Source organism: Rhinichthys klamathensis, unplaced genomic scaffold (genome assembly GCF_029890125.1).
Source record: "Rhinichthys klamathensis goyatoka isolate OS25496 unplaced genomic scaffold, OSU_Roscu_1.1 h1tg000027l_1, whole genome shotgun sequence".
NCBI classification, from domain to species: domain Eukaryota; kingdom Metazoa; phylum Chordata; class Actinopteri; order Cypriniformes; family Leuciscidae; genus Rhinichthys; species Rhinichthys klamathensis.
The window spans coordinates 880,138-903,290 of record NW_026606577.1 but is presented as its reverse complement, the minus strand read 5'-3'; the positions used below and the strand labels follow the sequence as shown (position 1 = coordinate 903,290).

At 35.8% G+C, this 23,153-nt stretch overlaps 2 protein-coding genes across 3 annotated transcripts; both read left to right on the top strand.

Moving 5' to 3' along the window:
- Positions 1-599: 599 nt before the first annotated feature.
- Positions 600-12,930, top strand: anxa4 (annexin A4). Its single transcript, XM_056243891.1, has 13 exons — positions 600-756; positions 2,155-2,209; positions 3,230-3,317; positions 5,545-5,639; positions 6,733-6,846; positions 9,397-9,487; positions 9,594-9,673; positions 9,858-9,914; positions 10,692-10,785; positions 11,371-11,466; positions 11,551-11,609; positions 11,698-11,820; positions 12,647-12,930. The coding sequence occupies exons 2-13, from the start codon at positions 2,201-2,203 to the stop codon at positions 12,704-12,706; spliced, it is 966 nt and encodes a 321-aa protein (XP_056099866.1). The 5' UTR covers positions 600-756; positions 2,155-2,200; the 3' UTR covers positions 12,707-12,930.
- Positions 12,931-16,830: 3,900 nt separating this feature from the next.
- adrb3b (adrenoceptor beta 3b) lies at positions 16,831-22,462 on the top strand. 2 transcript variants are annotated; one of them, XM_056243866.1, is made up of 3 exons: positions 16,831-16,956; positions 18,243-19,460; positions 22,377-22,462. In XM_056243866.1, the coding sequence occupies exon 2, from the start codon at positions 18,255-18,257 to the stop codon at positions 19,422-19,424; it is 1,170 nt and encodes a 389-aa protein (XP_056099841.1). In that variant the 5' UTR covers positions 16,831-16,956; positions 18,243-18,254; the 3' UTR covers positions 19,425-19,460; positions 22,377-22,462. The 2 variants fall into 2 exon arrangements, with proteins under 2 accessions (XP_056099841.1, XP_056099836.1); XM_056243861.1 differs by having other exon boundaries at positions 18,145-19,460.
- Positions 22,463-23,153: the final 691 nt, after the last annotated feature.

The window sequence follows — 23,153 nt, the reverse complement described above, 5'->3', positions numbered from 1 at the left end:
TATGTAACATAGCTGATTTACTTATGATGGATCATGCAATGCGATTAAAGTGATAGTTCACCCAAAAATGAAAATTCTGTCATCATTCAGACATTCACTCACCCTCAAATTGTTCCAAACCTGTATAAGATTCTTTCTTCTGTTGAACACAAAAGATTATTTTTAAAAATATAACCTCAACCTGACAGTTAACGTCACCCATATTGCCGTTTTTTTTCCCTATAGATATGGAAGTCTAGGTGCAGTTAACTGTCAATATTCTTTAAAATATCATAGTTTGTGCTCAACAGAAGAAAGAAACTCATACAGGTTTGGAACAACTTGAGGGTGAGTAAGTAATGACAAAATTTTCCTTTTAGGGTAAACCATTTAATTTGACTTTGAAGGAAAACTTAAAACATGTACGACTATAAACTTTACCACAAAGTTTAGAACAAACAGAAATTAAAGACACTTTTGAATTGGCTATATTGGTTAGCTGAGACATTTGACAGAGTTCAAAAGGTTCAGTAAGCACATCCTATAAAGTCAACAAGTGAGTCCTAGTTTCAGCTCGGGTTATGAACCGTTCAATCATTCATCTCAACGTAAAATAAAGAGGAGGGGCCGTAAATGAGGAACTGTAACACGACTCAAGCAGTCCACAAGCCAACACCCATTAAAGTTGGCAACAAAACTCAGAAACATTCCCGCAGATCTCCGTACATCCATTTAGAGTGACGGGTCTCGCGCATCTCGTTGAATCCAGCGCTTCAGGTAAGACACATTAAATAGAATTTTATAGAATTGAATAGAAAACTTGAGCGCTTTCATGTTACCCTCGTCTCTTTCGGCTCTATAACGAACGTTTATAGACGTTCATTTTCTTATTTAATAGGCGAATAGAAGTCATGTTATGGAAATGAAAACTAGTAGTCGTGAATTGAAGCTTGTAAAATAAAGTGTTATCCTAACGTTTTTGCGAGAGCACTAACGCCCATATTCCAGTCACGTGACTGTACAGCTCCACATGATACTTCGATATGTGGCTTTCATTAAAATACAATGAGTCATATCATGGCTTTGCATTGCAAATAAATTACAACACATGTTTTACATATACATGACAATGACCTACTTCTGGTCTCACAGAAAAGAAAGAAAAAATCAGAGATTTCAATATGAACTCGAATATATTTATTTTCTAATGGTCTAATTCTTATTGTGTCAAAAGTTAGTTTTGAGTTTCTGTTTTAATTTCTTCAGAGGAATCGTATTTAGTTGATAAATCATAACTTACAACTGAGCTATATTCTGAGCTCTGGGCACTAATTTGCAGAATAGACTATGGTAGAAAGATGCTGAGATGTCTCAAATACTGAAATATGTTGTGAATGTCAATGAATTCATCTCTGATAGTGTGACTCAAAATCAAAAGAGGTTTCTGACACTGCACTGCAACTGTGTCAACATTGAATGTAGAGCATGTTGAATAAATTATTAAAAGATCATTAAATGATGCATTATATCGTCATAGAGCCAATGTTAGAATACAATGAGGCGAAATTTGAAAGACTGTCAGCTGTTTCTGGGTTTTAAATGGGGTCTTTTGGGGTTTACAAACAAAACCTTACAACAAAAGGTTGTACGTTGATTGTTTGAATGGGGAAACTGATACAGAGCAGAAGGCTGTTAATTACCGGTTGAGCCTCTTCTGTTTAATGAGCTGAATAGTAAAGTGGAAACCATTTTGCTTGAGGCATCCAAAGTTATAATTTATTTAACAGTGTCATTAACCCTGTTATTAAGAGCTCAGTCCCCCTTATTACATTTCAAAACCCAAACAAACTGGGCTGGGTTTCCCATAAGCTTTGCAAGTCTAAGTAGATCGCAGAAACCACTGGCACAAATGATCGATTTAGGATGCTTTTGGGAAATGCAGTCTTGATTCCTTTTAATTATTCTAGCAAAAAGATCACAGACTTTGTCACTTGTCCGGTATATGTCAAAAATAAACCTTTTTCTTTTCTTTTTTTTGCTTTGTGAATCTTTGTGGATTTCAAAATCTAGTATAACCAACCACTTTTGCATTTTGACAGTGTAAAAATGTATTTGTGTTTTATATGCAAGGTTGCCTAATGATTTTAAAGCTTATTTTGTATTTCTTGCCTTTAGTGTTCTCATCTCTTCATCTCCAGACTGAAACCTTTCCTCCATCACAATGGCAGCGGTAAGAAAAGTATTTTGAATGTAAAGAGAGGTTTAAAATAAAAAAAATAATGTATTGCACATCTACCATTACATTTCCCATACGGGCAGTTATAAAAATACACTGTTACCGTCATCTTGCTATTTACCATTTGCATGAGCACGTCTGAAACACTGACGCGTTTATTCACGCTTCTAGCTAATTCAAAGGCAATTTATTTTATCACATATTTGTAGTAAAATGAAAGTTGCTTTCTCTCATTAATTCTCATTTTGCTTTGCCAGTAAGAAATCTGGATTTTGTAAACCTTTTGATATAAAGGCTTCTGCTTAAATGCGTCAACTTAGTTTTGTAGACAAATAGACATTGTGTAAATTTTCTCAAATAATGGGAAAATAGTTCTGTGGAAAAACATCACGATAGAGAATGAGTACACTACTGTTCAGAAGTTTGGGGTCAGTACGATTTTTTTAAAAGAAATTAATACTTTCATTCAGTAAGGATGCATTAAATTGATCAACAGTGATAGTAAAGACATTTATAATGTTACAAAACGATTCGATTTCAAACAAATGCTGTTCTTTTGAATTTTATATTCATCTAAGGATCCTGCAAAAAATCATTTCCACAAATATTAAGCAGCACAACGGTTTTCAACATTGACAATAATTTATTATTATAATAAATAATAATAATAAATAATTATATTATTATAATACATTTTGAAATATACTAAAATAGAAAACAGTTATTTGAAATTGTAATAATATTACTGTTTTTACTATATTTTTGATCAAATAAATGCAGCCTTGGTCAGCAGAAGGGTCTTAAAAGCATTAAAAAAAATCTTAGCTTTGTGTGTCCAAGATTTTGAGTGATACTCTAAATTTAATTTTTCACATTTCTGTTTTTCCTTTGACACAATCTGATCTTAAAAATATGTGAGTTGTCAAGCAGCCCTGTGACAGCAACTCTAAATTTATAGGTGTCAGTTTACACTTCTCTGTGTAAAGGTGCTGTTCTCTCTTCTTTTTGGTGTAGTTGGGCAACCGTGGAACCGTGACTGAGGCATCAGGCTTCAAGCCAGAGGAAGATGCCCAGAAAATCTATGGTGCTATGAAAGGAGCTGGTAAGTGATCAGACAAATCAGAATCGGACTTTGAGATGAGCATATTTACATGATCACATTTTCGGCCCATTTGAATAAAATGAGAATCACCCCCTGGTTACATTTTAAATGATGTCTAAGCATTCATTCCTCATTAAGTGTCTTAACAGGCAGATCAGAGAACTAAATCGCACTTCATTTCCAGTTAAAATTGCAAGCTGTTATCAGCACTGACACCTCAGCTGGGCTTTGATCAAAAAAAGAAACATCTCTGGCATTTGTCCTGTAACCGAAAAGGTGTTTCCTCATCGGTTTAGACTAGAGCTTGGCATTATGATGAGAATGCAGCTTTTTAGTTTAATGGACATCAGCTGATTTTAGTGTGAGAAACATTACAAAACACCACTCACACAGAGTCGCTTGTTGGCCTAAAGTGAGTTATGAGAAACATGCAATTTGTATACTATGAATAACAGTGAACGTATAATTCTGAAAGTGGCAAAAGTGCAAAAAAAGAAGTATCTCTTGCAGTTTTACAATCAAGCATGTGACATCCAGCCTGAGGCCTTAAGGCTAACATGTAATCCGATACTCTAAACACCAATAAGCTGGTAATTCAAAAAGTGTCAAAACTGTATTATGCAGAAATGAAAATTGTGCAATCACTTCCATGGAACATGAAAGTAAAATGGGAAGTTCTCCAGAATAAACAATTGAATGTATTACAAAACAAAAAATAATATATGTGTGTTTGTGTTTATATATACACTATACAGTCATGTAAAACCGAAAGGACATCCTATTTAATTATATGGTTTTATGTATCAGGACATAATAAAAAATCATCTGGTCCTTGGAAGGTCTTAAAATTAATTGAATACAACCTCAGATGAACAACAACACATGACATATTACACCGTGCCATTATTTATTTAACAAAAACTAGGCCAAAATGGAGAAGCCATGGGTGACAAACTAAGTACACCCTTACTGCTCCATAGGAATGAAGAGGGTAAGTAGCAGTCGGGCGCTGATAATCAAATGCCTTTTATTAACTGATCATCAGTAAGTGTGATGATTTGGGCTTGTTTTGCAGCCACAGGACCTGGACCAGTCGACCATGAACTCCTATGTAAACCAGATGTGGGGCCATCTGTTTAATAGCTAAAGCTTGGCCAAAATTGGGTCATGCAACAGGACAATGATCCCAAGCACACCTGAAAATCTACACCAGAAAAAGAAAAGAAGTGAAATGCTGTGGCGGGACCTTAAGAGAGCTGTGCATAAACAAATGCCCGCAAACCACAAAGAAGTTAAGCAAAGTTTTATGGTCAAAAATTCATACAGAAAATTATTACTTCAAGTTATTGCTGCTAAAGGTGGCTCTACAAGCAATTGAATCAAAAGGTGTACTTATTTTGTTACACATGGTTTCTCCATTTTTGGCTTTGATACGGTGTATTATGTCATGTGTTGTTGTTCATCTGTGGTTGTATTTACCTCATTTTAAGACCTGCTAACGATTTTTTTATTATGTCCTGATATTTAAAACTCAATTCAAAAGGGTGTCCTTTCTTTTTCACGACTGTATATATATCAAATACAAATCAATACAATGTTACAAAAGTTTTCTGTTTCAAATAAATGCTTTTGAACTTTCTGTGAATTCTGTTCTTATTCAGCACAACTGTTTGATAATAAGATAACGCCAACATTGATAATAATAAGAAATGATTCTTAAATAGCAAATCAGCATATTAGAATGATTTCTGAAGGATCATGTGACACTGAAGACTGGAGGAATGAATGATGCTGAAAATTCAGCTTTGACATCACAGGAATAAATTACATTATATATATATATATATATATATATATATATATATATATATATATATATATATATAAAAATCCAAAGTTATTTTAAATACTAATAATATTTCACAATATCACTGTATTATTTACTGTATTTTGATCAAATAAATACAGCGTTGGTGAGCATAAGACACTTTAAAAAAATGCAACATTATTTATTATACATGTAATAATTATTATATAATGTATTTTATATATATTGAATATCACTTTAAAAACCACACTATCCATTATCAATGTGTTTATGGTGAAGATGACAAAAGGTGAAAAGGATGCAGTTATCGGCTTATGCTGATATTCTCAAAATGGTTAAATAATTGCTTTTGAAATTGAATTTTTGCATTAACTGTTTCTTGAAATGAACTACTTTCAGGAACCAACGAGGCAGCTCTCATCGAGATCATCGCTCATCGCACTATTGTACAAAGGCAAAAAATCAAGGAAGCTTTCAAACAGAGCGTGGGAAAGGTAACATACTCCATACTTTACCTTTTGCCTCATTAACAGCCATCATTCTCTCATTTGCAATGGGCTTTATGCAGAACGTCACATAAACAAACAGGAAAACAGGGAAAGTGTTATCAATATCTATGGTATTTTAAGGAAACCATGCAGCTAACCTAGCTAGTTTTTTTAAATCGTTGGCTATTTATTCAATTTTACTATCTGAATGTTAGTGATAAGTAGAAGAAAAAAAAACAACTTTTAGGTATCAATCGGCATACGTGATGGATGTTGGCGACGCTCATCTTTGCTCGCTCCTTTGAAAGCATCTTGACTAAAATAGGGAAGCTTGTTGTTGCTATCTTATCTTTGGGGAAGGTCCTAATGGCAGGGACGATGTGAGCAGCCATCAGTTTGTATTTACATTAAACACATGGTTTACGAGGTGATTAGATAACAGTGTTGACATTTCTTGATGATTCTGTAGCCGGAATGAAGATAGACAAAGCAGAGTATGTGTCACTGATAACAGATGCTGTCGACTTCAATCATTAACTCTTCATGTCAATAATATACACGCTGAGGGAACAGAGAGTCCATGCAATTTACAAACGGTGTCTTTCAGGAGACATCCCTGCTTTATGACTGTTATCTAACCGACTATGCAGAATGCAGCACTGGTGGTTGTCCTCTATTAATCTGTAAACCTTTTATAACTCGGTTAGTGAAAGTCACAGTCAGGTCTTGATGCGTTTGTGAATGGAAACTTTGAGTGACTAAAGCGCTCTGTGTAGAGCAAGAAAGTGTGAGTCATTGTGGGGGAAGTTCTGGACAGTGTTCAGGACGGTCTCGTGGACTCGACATGCCTTCCCCACCCAGCTCCCTCTGGAGACTTACAGCAGATATTACAGCGCTGGTCTGCTGTCTCAACAAAACACCACTTCCCAACACCAAATCCACTTGTTTCTCTTTCCTTCTGGGATGTAAGATTTGTAACCGTGTGGCTTAAAGCATGAATCAATTTGTTTAAGAAGAAAAATTCTAATTTGAAGCTTTTCTGCATTGGAATTTTTAAAAGCATGTGGTAAATAACAGTATATTTGAAACCCTCATTCAGGAACTGCTTGACTGCTTGAAGTCCGAGCTCACTGGAAACTTTGAGTCGGTTGTGGTCGGCTTGATGATGCCCGGCCCGGTGTACGACGCATATGAGCTGAGAAACGCCATCAAGGTTAGTGAGGATAGAGGGGGGAAGTGTACTGTGCTTTATTTCCAAAATCAGGGACCATTTTCTTTTCTTTCTCTGTTTGGTTTGAAAAATGTTCTTGGGTAAAATCATCTTGCTAACCGTTTTGCATGGTTGTATGGGATTTGGACATGTACCATGTCCATGGCATGGTTTAAAAATCCATTATTGTACTTCAAGGGATAGCATCACCCAAAAATAAAAATTAGCCTGAAGCCATCCTAGGTGTATATGACATTTTTCTTTTAGACGAATACAATCAGAGTTATATAAAAAAATGTCCTGGCTCTTCCAAGCTTTATAATGGGAGTCAATGGGTATTTTTTTTTCGAAGTCCATCAAAGCGCATCCATCCGTGATAAACTTTATAGACTAAAAGTCTATAATTCAAGCGTTACTATTTTGGCGTTAGTCGACTTGCGTACGGCCGTCTGCCGGAAGCTAGTTATTTTAGTCGCTAAAGTTGTAAATATGGATATTTTCCTTACACTAACGCATCGCTTCACTTCAGAAGGACTTTATTAACCCCTGCCCCCCATCCAGCCATTTATCACGGATGGATGCGCTTTGATGGACTTCCAAAAAAATATACCCATTGACTCCCATTATAAAGCTTGGTAGAGCCAGGACATTTTTTAATACAACTCCGATTGTATTCGTCTATCCCTTTAACATGTAAATTATGTGGTACACTGTATGTGTTCTAAGTTACTATGAATGAAACTATGAAGTCAGTCTATTTTAAAATTTCACTTTTAATTAAATGTGTTATATGCAGTTTCATATTCAATTTTCACTCAGAAATTTCACAAACAATTACAGATTAACAATTTTGTTCAATGTAGTTTAAACTAGGGGTGTAACGGTACATGTATTCGTATTGAACCGTTTCGGTTCGAGGCTTCCGGTCCGCGAGCCGATCTCGATCAAGCGACACTGTCACTACACACACAGCGCTAAGAGATCCAGTGAAGAAAACATTTGAATTCGCCACTGAAATAATAACATCTTTGCGAGATCTAGTGAGAAGCATTCACATTTCTCCGTTATTAACCGTAGATCTCCATTAGATCAAACAGCGCTGACGTAGACACCAGGAGAAATATTGCGCCGTGAATGAACTAATACTTTACGTCCACAGATCAGCAACATTCACCATGGATGTAATATAGTAACAAAACTAACTGTAACCAGTTTGGCTGGAATAGTGAAATGCTTTCAAGTACTTCACACATCTTTTTCCAGCACTTCAACACTCAAATATTATATATAAATATATAAAGAGTTCAGATGCAAAAGCCTCTAAGTGCCATTTGAAATTTTCTTCTAGAATGATCATTTTTATGAATCTTGTATATTTAAGTTCAGTAATTTCACTCAAATGACAATTAATAGGTAATCTTCATTGCCATTTAAGTGAAATTACTGAACTTAAATATACAAGCTTGATAAAAATAAAGAAAATTTCAAATGGCTTTTGCATCTGAACTCTTCATATATTTAAATGTTATTTTTAATGTGATGACCAAAACATTATTTGTTCATCCTTCAAAGATGACACCCATTTATAAACCTGAAAGTTTCAAGATGTAGGAAAACTCACACTTATTTAAAAAAAAAAAATTCTTTTAACAAATAGGAAATTTCTCTGGCATTTCTTACTTTTTGCTGTATCGAAAACGTATCGAACTGTGACTTTAAAACCGAGGTACATACCAAACCGTGATTTTTGTGTACCGTTACACCCCTAGTTTAAACACACAAATAAATAAAAAACCTTATTAAAAAAATTGTTTTAAGCTATTTATCAAGTCACAAAAATCAGAATCCATCGCAATCTTGTTGACCATATATGCATGTATATTTATTATATATAAAAAATTATATTATAATCAAATATAATCATACATTTCTATGCAATTATATATTTTATATTGTTTTGTTATTACATATTTATATTTTATTTATATTCATTTTTATATTTTCATTTCATACAATAATATTTTATTTTATATTGTTTTAAGATATTGAAGTCACAAAAATCAGAATTGATTGCAATCATGGAGACCTATATATATATATATATATATATATATATATATATATCAATATAAAATAAAATATTTATATATAAAATAAAAAACAAATTAATTAATAAATAAAAATAAAGCAATATATAAATGCATAAAATAACTTTATATATTGTTTTTTATTTCTTTTTTATATATATATATATATATATATATATATATATATAAGCTATTAAAAGTCACAAAAATCTAAATTGATAGCAATCTGTCCACAAGATAATTATACTCAGTGTAACATTAAAGGCCAATGTTGTTGGCAACATAACAGGAAACACTTAGACACAGATCACCTGACCTGTGGCAGAGTTATTATTGGTAATAGGCATAATAGTACCGTTATAAAAAACCTTTACCTTCATCAGCAATATTCCGTATGAACTTATCCTGTGTATTGATGGCTTTAGGGGAATTCTTCATTTTCTTTTCTTCTCTTCCCTGTGTCCAGGGTGCTGGGACGGAGGAGGCCTGTCTTATTGACATCCTGGCCTCAAGAACCAATTCCGAGGTTAAGGAAATCATCGCTACTTACAAGAGAGGTACATGCTAAGATTTATGGATGGAAACTTAGAAAGTTAGACTGTGAAAATATATATTTCTTCCCATATTACACTATTTTCATTCACTTTTCTTACGTCATCACAGTGAATGACAAGAGTCTTGAAGACGATATCTGCGGAGACACGTCTGGGATGTTCCAGAGGGTCTTGGTGTCTTTACTCTCGGTAAATGAACAAATCGTCTGTATTATCTTATTTGTGAAGAAGATTCTTTGATGCCTTCACTCATCAGCTCTTTTATTTACCATGCAAACCTTCGCCGTCCACAGTGTCCGGCCAGGGCAGGCGTGACCCCTGATGGTTTGTCATGCTGGATTTATAGATATTGTCTTTTCTGCTTTGCTTACAGGCTGGCCGTGACGAGAGCACCAAGGTAGATGAGGCTCAGGCTGTCCAGGATGCAAAGGTGAAGATTTTGACGTGGTCGGCTGTAGCTTTTTGCCTAATAAGCACATTCGATTTTTGTGGTGTAACGGGTTTTGCGTATATAGGGTGAATTGAGGTTAATTGGGACACTTTTTGCCATTGAGATGATGGGAAAAAGTGTCCCAATCAACCTGAATTCCTGATTTCGGTTCCTTAATTGTTTCATTACCACATTTTTAGTCTCTTTAAGCAAAAAAAAAAAAACTATTTGTAGGAAAAGAAACAATTTAAACAATAAAAATGCATATTTCATTCTTTATATATATATATAAAATACAACTGTTAAAAGCCATAGTGTTCAACATTGTCATATGAACAACCAGCCAGTAACTGCAGTTAGCCTTACACGAACCTCACGTCTTACAACTTTGTTTTTGATTCACCAAAAGATCCGATTCATTAAATGAATTTGTTCGGACGGCACTGTTCGCGCTGATTCAGCAGCTGTGAAAAGTGTTCTTTTGCTGCCTTCCATTCCTTAAAATAAACACCGCTTGCTTTGATATTTTATCTAACACAGTGACACAGTTATATTTTTTATGAGTGGCTGAGGTGTGCAAATACTTTGAATGAATGGGGCTGCTCTAATCTCCATATTTACAATTATTCATGGCTGTGTTTCTGCTACATTCAGTGAGCTGCTTTTTATTGTGTGTGGATCAGCCTTAGACACACAACAGGCATGCTGATGTTTATTAATCATTAACAGTTAAAAAGGAAATTGCTCAGGTAAAGTTCTCTATTGTTTATCCAATAGGACATCTACGAGGCGGGCGAAGCTCGATGGGGAACAGACGAGGTCAAGTTCCTCACTGTGCTGTGTGTGAGAAACAGAAATCACTTACTCCGAGGTATCTGTGCCACCACCACATAATAACAGCAATCCCTCTTGCCAGTTATGTGATCGTTCTTATGTAACCTTAGAAAGCAGCATGGGGAAATAACCCTGGAACAATGAAGTAGACTCATTACTTCCACCTTGTGGTGACATAGTTGACATAGGCATGCTTCTCATTCTGTCACATCTAATCAATTTAAATGATGTGCAGTACAGTGTTATTTTACTAGTGTATATATATATATATAGGTTTAATTTAATTTAATTTGAAATAAAATGGTTAAACACACATACACACACACACACACATATATATATATATATGCAGTCCATTTATTTGCCAAGTATCATATTTAGCAAAATGACAAGCAAAATGTTAATTATTTGTTATATTAACTCATTATTTGTATTTAAAAATGCAAAATGACTGTTTATTTCTACGATGGCTAGACGCAGGTCATTGAATTGAACATGCAAAATTGTCCGGCCAGTACTACTGTTTGAAACCTTCATCACTGCATATTGTTTCACACATACTTTCTTTACATACGCTGCAGTATTACATCCAACATTTTCTCAAGCCCTGTTCTTTTCCCAGTGTTTCAGGAGTATCAGAAGGTTTCCGGACGGGACATTGAAGACAGCATTAAGAGAGAGATGTCCGGCTCCCTAGAGGATGCATTTCTGGCAATAGGTCAGTTGTGAGTATTGCAATATTTCTGTCATTTTTTATGGTTTGCCTACTTGGATATAAAAAAGCGTCCATTCACCTTTGCAGTGAAATGCATGAAAAACAAGCCGGCATTTTTCGCTGAAAGGCTCTACAAGTCAATGAAGGTAAATGAAAACACCAATTGATCTAATAATTTGCACACGATAGGGACATGGCCGGTGCTAAAGTAATCATTTCTCTTGTTTCTCTTAGGGTTTAGGCACCACAGATAGCGTGCTGATCAGGATCATGGTGGCTCGCGCCGAGATCGATATGCTCGACATTAAAGCAGAGTTCCTGAAGATGTATGGAAAGACCCTTCACTCCTTTATAAAGGTGGGACACAGCTTTCACTGAGGACATTTGACTTAAAAGCCATTTAAAGGGGTAGTTCACCCAAACATTTAAATTCTGTCATCATTTATTCACCCTCAAGTTGTTCCAAAACTGTATGAATTTCTTTGTCCTGCTGAACACAAAAGAAGATATTTGAATGTTTGTAACCAAACAGTTGATGGGCTCCATTAACTTCCATAGTATGGAAAATAAAATACTATGGAAGTCAATGAGGCCGTTAACTGTTTGGTTACAGATATTCTTCAAAATATCTTCTTTTGAGTTCAACAGAAGAAAGAAACTCATACAGGTTTGGAACAACTTGAGGGGGAGTAAGTGATGACAGGATTTTTGTTTTCGAGTCCCTTTAACAACATCTATTACAATCACTTTAAAACAATCCGTGAGGAATGAAACCAAACTTTTAATTTTAGGGAATTTTCCAGATACACACAAAAATTCCATATCAAAAGTACTAACGTTTAACCCAGTGGTTTTCAATCTTTTCAATGCCACAGACCCTCAAATATGGTCATGCTGATGCGAGGGCCCCCATCCTAAAAATGAAAAGGCAGCTACTGTATAAATTATTATAATATATAATAAAAAGTAAAAAAATATAAATGTGAGAAATATATAATAAAATATATTATAATGTAATGAAATTCATAAAATATTATTTTATTTATATAATAATTTGATATTATTATGTTACAGTATTATTATTTTTTATAGTTTTTACACTGTTTTTCTCTAAACTTTTCTACAGACACAAGCACTCCGCTGGTTTAACCCATGGTGAAACCCTGTTCTGTTTGTTTTCTAGGGGGACACGTCGGGCGATTACCGTAAGATCCTGTTGGAGTTGTGCGGAGGGGAAAAGTAACACATCTGGCACGTTCATTAGTGTGAAACGCTCTCCCTCACGCCTGGCCGCCGCATTTCAAACACATTCCTTGTTTGTAATACCAATTAAAAGCAAACAGTGACGTTTTAAATGAGATTTGTGATTTTTGTTGTTGTTTATTGCCTTGGAATTTATGGGAGCCCTTTATAGATTGGCACATCTTAGAGTTTGTCAAATAAATAAAGGGAGAAAAGAACAGCCCATATTGACTGTATTGATCTTTTGTTGTCTCTCTGGATATTTGTTTAATCTCAGCACACTCATTGAGGTCCATTTGTTTAATTACTCAGAGTATAATTTGTTTAATGTACAACATCTATGTGTACTCGGCCCAATTATACTAATTGCTCATGGTTGCTTGCATCGGCATATGAGATCTCATATGAGACTCTATTTCTGTGTTTTTCTAGATTCTAGAAGTCTCACAGACTACATGCCTCAATTTAATCAAGTGCATGAATGAATGAGAGGCTTGGTAGAATTATGGGGAAATTACTGACAAAAGCAGTGTATTTACACTTTTACCACTAAGTGGCACTGTGCACAAAATATTACATTATCCGTATTTTATTTTTGGACATATTTAAATACAGTTTTAAAAACATTTGTTATTTTTCTAGCAATAAACACTAAATGCTAAGACATAAAAAAATAAAACTGAATGACTTTATTTAAATCCTTTTTCTTGGTAGTTTGGTCATTTAAACTAAAAAATAAAATTGAAATGATTAGTTAACAAAAAACATAAATTGTTACTTAACTGACCAAATAAAATATTATTAAAAGCTAGTTGCCAAGGCATTATTTCTCATTTTCATTTAGTGTAGCTTATTGCACTAAAGTAACTAAAAATGAAAGAAAATAAATAAATATAGAGACATTATAAAAAACGAATAAAATTAACATAAACAGAACAAAATTACTAAACTAAAATAAACTAAACATAAATATGAATAAAAACCATAATAGTATCTCAATGATACTAAAATAACACTGATTTGAATACTGTTTGAATATTTTTTATTTTTCCAGCAATAAATACTAAAACAAAAATGTCAATTTAATGACTTTTGTTTGTTAGTTTATACTTTTTTTTTTAGTTTGGTAATTTAAAATAAATAAAACTACTCGAAACAAGTTAATTTTAAATTTTTAAACTTATGACAAAATTATGCAACCGGCTCTGTTGTATGATTTAAATATTCCTATACACAGAAAATGTTAAGACCAATTTATTTGTAACATATTCATGGAAAGTGCCTGATACAGCAGATAATGGCAGCCATGATGCCAGCAAACAAGTGTGTGTGTGTGTGTGTGTGTGTGTGTGTGTGTGTGTGTGTGTGTGTGTGTGTGTGTGTGTGTGTGTGTGTGTGTGTGTGTGTGTGTGTGTTGGAAAATTCACTCTCAAATTTGAATCAAGTCTATAATCTTGGGCGTGTGTGTTTGATCAAAGAAAGTGTTATCTCGAGTTAGCTTGTGTTCAGATTGTCTGGCCCTGCAGATGTGTCCAAGTTTGAAGATTTTTGTAGTATCAGAGATGGACCAACATGGGAAGACTTTGTTCAAAGATTCTACAGTGGAAGACAGTATGGAAACCAAACATCCTGACATGCGGTTTGTAAATCTCCATATTATCCAAGCAGCCGCTGCGATCACAGCAACTCTGACAGAAAGCGCTCTCTCTTTCCCGGGCTAATGATGGCCCACAGCATAAATCTCTACCACTTAAGGCCATGCGATTTTTCCCAAGATTTAGTAGTCAATTTGGAAGAAAGTTTCTGAATTTTTTTATCATCGGAGAACCAAAGTAAGCCAGAGAAACAAACCCACTCCGTGTGTGTGTGTCAGCCAGTCAGTCATATTTATTTATAGAGCACATTTAAAAACAATAGCTGTTGGCCAAAGTGTAAAAAGGTATCCATAAAAACAGAAAACAACAGATAAACAATGCAAAAAACAATACAATACCACAACAGCCACTTGTGACCATAAGCAGCAGTAAATAAGTGTGTTTTAAGCAACGATTTAAAATCAGTGCAGTCTTTATATAAGATGGCAGATTGTTCCAAAGCTGTGGAGCGGCCACTGAAAATCACGATCTCCTTTTAATTTTAGACGTGTCCTCGGAACAGTCAGCTGTAGACTACTGGTAGACCTGAGATTTCTAAAAACATTATGGTGGGCTAAAAGGAGATCAGAGATGTATGAAGGACCCAGTCCATGCAATCCCTTATAAACAAACAACAGTGTTTTGAACTCAATACGATGTTTAACTGGAAGCCAATGGAGAGAGAACAATACTGGCGAAATATGTTCTCTTTTCCTTGTTCCTGTTAGCAATCCAGCAGCAGCATTTTGGACCAGTTGAAGACGTGACAGAAGGGACTGTGAGACACCCAAGTATAGTCCATTGCAGTAGTCTAATCTCGATGAAATAAAAGCATGTATCACAGACTCCATGTCTCTGGGTGATGAAAATGCCTTAATTTTCGCAATATTCTTTAACTGATAAAAGCAACTTCTGACCACACCATTGATCTGTTTAACAAAAGTCAAAGCAGAGTCAAAAATCACACCCAGATTTTGAACATGTGTATGGATATTGCCAGATAAAGGTCCCAATTTACTGGCGACAACCTCTGTAAACTTCGATGAGCCAAAAAATCAAGACTTCCGTCTTGGAATCATTTAAAGGTGAACTAAGTAACTTTTTTACCTTAACCGAACAGCTTTGGAGTCATTGTAATGTTTATATTACTGATTTCGTGTTGAATGGTGGTCGTCTCGCACCCCCCTGGTGCCTGGGAGCCGCAAAACCACCCTTGCAACTTTGGGCCGGCGAGCCGCAGTGGTATGATACATTATACTTGGTAAAAATAGTATACAGCGGAAGCATGTATAAGGAAAATAAAACAGGACCCATGATCGAGCCCTGCGGAACCCCATATGAAACTGGTGCACGAGGTGATAAATAATTGCCTGTCTTTACTGAGAAGGTTCGATCCTTTAAATATGAAGCAAACCAATTCAAAACACAACCTTGGATTCCGATTTGCTGTTAACGAATTAAAAGAATACCATGATCGAGAGTGTCAAATGCCGCGCTAAGATCCAGCAGAATTAAAACAGCACATTTACCAGAGTCGACAATCAGATATAAGTCATTTAAAACTTTAAGCAGTGCAGACTCTGTACTGTGTTGTGATCTGAAACCAGACTGATATTTATCCAAAACCACGTGTGTGAGAAATTGCGAGTGGCAAACTTCCCCTGAGGCCAGAGTCCATCAATGTCAAGCTGTGCTGATCTTTAACATGTTCCCAAGTCAGTTTTCTGTACTGAGCAATTAAGACGGTTTCGGTAGCCTTATTAACATGGACATCCCGACAAACCATATGCCATTCTGTGATATTTTCCCATAAACCCGCTCTAATAAACAATCTGTCAAAATGTAAATCGAAAATGTTGTGAAATGTTGTGAAACTCAGTCAGAAGCAAATTAATGATGGGTAATATGTCTGACAAACAGAACGGCATTGTAGCATGACCATCTATACGCTGTGAATCTAGAGTAAACAAAACTTAAACTAAGATGCAACAACACAGGAAACAAGCACCGTCCTGTAACAAAGTGTAAAGAGAGTAACAGCTTTGTGTTGTTGGTTGATTCAAGAGTTATAAAACACACTTTAAAAAATTATATTATCAATAAGTTATGACAACATATGTTTTTACATTGCTTTAAATCATCAAAATAAGGTAGGCAATTTTCAACTTTTTAATACATTATACAAGCTCATTTTTTTAAGTCAGTTTAATGTAATTTAAGTTGAAATGACTTAAACATCCAAGTTCAATGTAGGCTACTTAAAAAATGTAGGCAGCTCTTCTTTTTTTTTTTACAGTGACTATAACAGAAATGCATAATTGCAATCTTTTTTGGCCTAATTATTTAATGAACAATGACATTTTTGAAAGCAATGCTCTCATTCACCATGTGCAGTTCTGTAAAGGCCATTCTGCCACAGGAAGTTGACAATACACGGTGCCTGCCACAAACCACACGTCCTGCATCCTTCTGAACATAATGTTCACATATATGTAGGCATGGGAAGGTGCGCGGAGCAAGAGTGAACGGTAATGGAAGATAAGAGTTTTAAAGTGGGGTAACTTCTCATCCAGCGTAAATTAATCAAGATAATTTGAGAGAGGAAGTTCCTTTCTGGGTAAGCTGGCTGAAATTGCTTTATTACTTTATATCAGTTGGTTTCATTTCAACACGGAAATATTTGAAATAGATATGTAGCAGCAGCTTTGCTTTGGTGTAAATATGATGCATAAAATGCAGAGTAGTGCATTAAGAATTGAATGACATTAGCAATAATGGAAATAGCTGTAAATACCAAGTAAATTTTGCAATAAAAGCCTCAAAATATGGCAAAAAATAATGCATTATGGGTCAGGAGGAGGTAGTCTGAATAAGCTGGCTGAAATTGGTTTGTTACTTTATAAAGGCATCAAACTTTCCACATCAGTAAGTGTCATTTCAGCATGTAAATACGTTTTTTGACATAAGTAATCAGCAGCAGCTTTGTTTTTGTGAAGTTATATTTCATAAAATGCAGAATAGTGCATGAATAATGAAATAATGAAATTAGCACAAATAATACATTATGGGTCAAGAGGATTTGTGATCATCCCAAATGACCAGTCTGAAATTGCTTTATTACTTCATAATGCATAAACTTTCCACATCGGCCGGTTTCATTGCAGCAAATATTTTGCAGCTTTGTTTTTGTGACCTTATACTGCATAAAATGCAGAGTAGTGCATTAGCAATTAACTGACATCAACAATAATGAAAATCGCAGTAAATATTAAGAAAATAATACAATAAAATCAATAAAAAGTCAAAAATATGGCACATATAATGCATTATGGGTCATGTGATCATCTTAAATGACAAGAAGTCTGAGTAAGCTGAAATTGCTTTATTACTTCATAAAGGCATCAAACTTTCCATGCCGGTCTGTTTCATTTCAGCACATAAATATGTATTTTGAATTAAGCTGCTGCTGTGTTATATTTCATAAACTTCAAAGTAGCACATGAAAAATATTATGACACAAATAATGCATTATAGGTCAGAAGGAGGGTCAAGAAGTCTCTCAAAGCTATATGTTAACAAACAGTTCTCCTACTCAGCGAATGCTCCTCCTCCTAGTGCATGAAGACAAATAGTCTTGCCCAGCTACTTAACTTACAGTCTGGGAGTTTCCACACAATTATCTCTCATGTTTATAAAGCCTATGAACTTTCGAAAATGAGCAAGCCGCTGATATCTCCATCTCGATGGTGAAAACGTTCCGTCGTTGTTCTTAAACGTGAACTCACCTGGAATCTGTTTCTTGCAGGACATTAACCCAGCACGCAAAGGAAGACAGAATTTTTTTTTTTTTGTTGCATTTTGGGATTGACCAATCCATTGTCCATTTCTCTTTTTCACTGAAAGCTTCCTCTCAGGATGAACGTCACCAACTCCAGCCTGGTTCCCTTGCTTGTTGTTCCTCTGGCGCTGGTCATCTTCCTCACGGTGACGGGGAACCTGCTGGTCATCCTGGCTATTGCTCGCACCTCTCAGCTCCACACAACCACCAATGTCTTCATCATCTCCATGGCCTTTGCGGATCTCATCATGGGCTGTGTGGTCCAGCCCTTGTGCCTCAGCATGGTGGTTAGCGGGAAGTGGCTGTTGGGCAAAACGGTTTGCGACCTGTGGACGTCCGTGGACGTGCTTTGCGTCACGGCCAGCATCGAGACGTTGTGCGCCATCGCCGTTGAGCGCTATGTTGCGGTCACAAGACCCCTCGAGCATCAGGTCCTCCTGGGCAAGCGCAGAGCCGTCTACATCGTATGCATAGTGTGGATGGTGTCGTCCCTAGTTTCCTTCGTGCCAATCATGAGCCATTATTCTCATGCAAATACCACCGATGCGCAAGACTGTTACAATAACAAAGAGTGCTGTGATTTCCATACTAACCAGACCTATGCCATCTTCTCCTCAGTGGTGTCCTTCTATGTGCCCCTCGTGATTATGGTGTTTGTGTACGGGAAGGTGTTTGCCATCGCGACCAGACAGCTGAAACTCATCGAAAAGGACAGACTGCGCTTTCCGAGCACAGGCATGGAAGATTTTAGTGAAAGTACAGTTTCTGGAAGCAAAACAGCTGGTGGTTATAGGAGGAAGTCCACGAGGCATTATGTAAAAGAACACAAGGCGCTCAAGACACTGGGGATTATTATGGGCACCTTCATTTTGTGTTGGCTACCCTTCTTCTTGTTCAATATCATCAAGGTCTTTAATCCCAGTGTGCTGTCACATTTCGTGTTGCTCCTGTTGAACTGGCTCGGCTACGCCAATTCAGGCCTGAACCCAATCATCTACTGCCACAGTCCCGAGTACCGTAACGCCTTCCTGAATCTCCTAGGGTGCAAAAAACTGGCAATGAGGCTAAATCATGACTCCATGCACAAACATCTACAGAGCCTCACCTCATACATCCAATGCAACAGTTCTGTAAGGATGGCTTGCTTGGGTCACGAAGATCCGACTGCAGAGGGTGGGAACATGTGCTCTGACACGTGTGCAGTTCTTGAAGTGCAAGAGGTAGAAACACAGCCTCCCAATGACTGAAATGTGGCACGGATCAATGTAGAAGAGACTTTTAAGGTAAGGGTGAATAATGTGAATGATGCCTCAACCCGTTCAAGTTGGTGAGGTGGGGTGTGCTAATACTTATCTAAGTGACTGGATCTTCACCTTGAGGATGATCAAATGGCTGGGGGAAAAAATCCCATTAACATTTAAAACACCAAGAATCCCTAGAAACTGCATAACAACATGCTAGAACTACTCAGAACACCTTATACCAATCCTCTGGCAAGCATTCGCAATACCCTAGCATTACGGCATTGAGTTCTGAAGCAGCACTCACATTATCTTCTGAATATTCTACACATTAACTGATGCAAAAGACCCCCAAGCTATTTATTCCTCCTTTACAGTGTGATATAAAAGGTGATATTAAAAATAAAATTATAAATGATATGTTAAAAAAAACTCTTTCACTGTACTGAAGCCAAGAGCAATGATTAAAATATGATCTGGAAAATATTATGATTAATAATAAATAATTCACAATAATTTTCCATTAGAATTATTGGTTCACAATAGAGCAGAAATTTATGGTTTTGGTTTAGTTCAGTAAACTAGGAAATAAAAAAAGTTATAGTAAATAATTTATTTATTTATTTGAACTAATGAACTTTATTAGGTAACACTTTATTTGACAGTGTCCTTGTTACATTATGTTACATGTACTTACCATAATCCTACCCTAACCCTATAGTAAGTAGATGTAGTTAATTATTATTATATAGTACTTAAATATATAATTACACTGTAACAATGACACGTTAAAATAAAGTGTAAGTACTATATGTACTTGGTAATAACAGTAAATTATGCATAGTTACAAGTAACTAACCCTAAACCAAACCCTAACCGTAACTCTATAGTAAGTACAATTACTCAGTACTTATCTGAGTAAGTACAATAAAGTACAAATAAATGACCTTAAAATAAAGTGTAACTCTAACAATCAAGCTTATCTTTGAAAAAGCCACAAATGAGACATTCTCACGCCAACTGTACCATTTCCATGTGGGTGGTGATTGTGGTTTGTCAACTTATCACTTTCACATTCGTTTGAAAGCGTTTCACTGAACTTCCTCTTTGATGAATGGAATGCACAGAACAAAATAACTAACATCTCTAACTCAAGCTAATAAGACAAGTGTACTCAAAAGTGAACTTAAAAATGTTATGGTCGTCGGAGGCGATGGCCTCGTGGGCAACATGAGTTGGAGTCCCGGCTTGGGGACCTTTCCCTCTCTCTGCCACTTCACTTCCTGTCAGTTCTCTTCATATCTCAATAAAGGCAAAAAACAATAAAAAATAAAACATTATGGTCATATTCAATACAATTTGACATGTGCACAAAAAAAAAAAAATCAATACAATTTGCTGACAAAACAAACAAGCAACCACACAAAAAGTTTTTTTTTTTTTTTTTGGTGGCAATGCTTCTCAGAATTATATGGGTCACAGCTTGCCACATTGTTTCCATGTACCATCCTGGATCTCGAGTACGACGGTGATGATTACACAAATTAGGACATAAATCTATACCTCTTCCTCTCCAACAGAGAACCAGAGAAGCAGCCTTCAAGATTTGTCCCACAATGCATTTCATTCCAATCTTGATAGATGTGAAAAGTACTTAGCAAGATTAAACCTCTCATCCTTTACCTCATATCCTTTAAAATACTCCTTGGGTGATATCAGACCCTCAAAACTGATTAGAACAACACAATTCAAGATGTTTCTGAAGTGGCTGAAATGAGTTGGCAGAGACATTCGTGTGTGTGTGTGTGTGTGTGTGTGTGTGTGTGTGTGTGTGTGTGTGTGTGTGTGTGTGTGTGTGTGTGTGTGTGTGTGTGTGTGTGTGTGTGTGTGTGTGTGTGTGTGTGTGTGTGTGTGTGTGTGTGTGTGTGTGTGTGTGTGTGTGTGTGAATACTTAAGGGTGGATCTTAAGTGTTCATGACCTCATTAATGTGAGATAATAATAGGAGACTAGAGGTAGTGCTGTGACTGTTTCATGATGCTGGAAAAGGCCTTGAGTGCTTACGTGATGAGCTCATATGTGTTGTATTTTAATCTTTTGTGCATCTAAGCTTCTTTTTTTTCATTCATCACTATTTCAAAATAAAGGTCTTAACACGCCAACCTTAGGAGTATGAAAATATTTTTGTTGCAAATTGATAGATTACGGCTCTTCTGTAATTTATTTTGAACATCAAATATGAAAACTACAGATTGAAAGCTTTCAAATGATATATAGTTTGTCAATATTAGTTTAGGTTTAGTATAGGATATTACTGTTTTAAATATGTAATGGCTATGGGGGTCGGTGACACTTAAGGTTAAATATTACCAAAAAAAAGATGGTTATGAAAATGTAAATATATGGCTATTTTTGGGGAAAAAAAAATTCAACAAGCCATACCTGTCAGTCATGATTTTATAAATATAATTGTAGTACAACAGTCTGTACAATGGGTGAGTTGTGCACCAAAATGAAATAATTAAAGTTTGGGAATGAGCAATAGCTTTAGCAAGCACAACTAATAAATTATTAATATAATCGAAGAACTGAGTATACAGTACAGTACAGACAGCAGAATCTGGCACACAGATTATAATATTTCTGGTCTGGATCAGAATTATGGTTCAGTTTGTGGTTGTTTTAATCAACAACATATATCTTATGCCACATGGGATTAGACACAGACTAGTGTAGTGATTGAAAAGAACACTTTGAGACACTGCAGACACAAACACATCTGAGAAACATCCCAGCATAATCCCTCTGATGTCACAAAAGACGTGTGTTGATAGAAAAATACATATTATGCGCAAACAATGCACATATAAGTACCAGGGCACACAGAAACACACGCACTAGCTCTCTGTTCTCTTACAGATCAAATGTCTAATGATTTCATAATTATTTTCCTCCCACAGGGACATTGAAGATTGGAAACAGATCATATATGCTTTTCAAGGGAATCAACTGTACTCTAACGTCATGCTGTTCAAGCGGAGCCCGGCTGTATTACATTCACACCATGTGCGAAGGCAAAATAGACCAATTTTCATAGTAAAGCAAGAAAGCGGAACAATTATATTGAGAAAAAAACGTGACATAAAAAATGATCACGCAGAGAGTTGTTTTTGAACATCTGATTGAAAGTCCTAACATGCCATCTCTTTACGTTACAAACCATCAGAAAAACAAACAAATTTGTTGTGCATATGGACAAAGTTTTTTTCAGTCCAATTGGCCCTTCAGAAATGAATTTGAATGAAAAATGCTCAGGGTCCAAAACATGAGTAAAGACTGCCATTGGTGATTAAATAAATTAGAGCCGCTTGCCCATTGGTCGGAAAAATAGGAACATAATGAGCACATCGCACAAGCATGTGCTGCCAGTGCCATATAGTTAGTTCGGATATTTTTCTTCATCATTTCAAATAGCTCCAAAAATGGTGCTAAAGAAACATTTCCAACCTCAGCGGAAAAATTACCATCGGTAAAGGATGATTGGAATTATTCTTTTTCTCCAGAATCACATGGAATATTCCTTGCAATAAATCACCAAAATGCACACGTGCCACAATGACTGGCCAAAAACAGACAAATCATTCAAATAAAATGAAAAATCATGGCTGGAAGGAACTTTTTATGGTAATTTTTTCATCAGCAGGTGTGGCAAAGCATTCATTTTGGACGCTACACGC

What these genes read in the sequence shown, in the direction of transcription:
- adrb3b (XM_056243866.1), top strand. Translation starts at nt 18,255, where the DNA reads ATGAACGTCACCAACTCCAGCCTGGTTCCCTTGCTTGTTGTTCCTCTG.
- anxa4 (XM_056243891.1), top strand. An exon ending in CATCGCTACTTACAAGAGAG is followed by an intron (nt 9,488 to 9,593) that starts GTACATGCTAAG and finishes ACGTCATCACAG; the next exon opens with TGAATGACAAGAGTCTTGAA. An exon ending in GGATGCATTTCTGGCAATAG is followed by an intron (nt 11,467 to 11,550) that starts GTCAGTTGTGAG and finishes TCACCTTTGCAG; the next exon opens with TGAAATGCATGAAAAACAAG.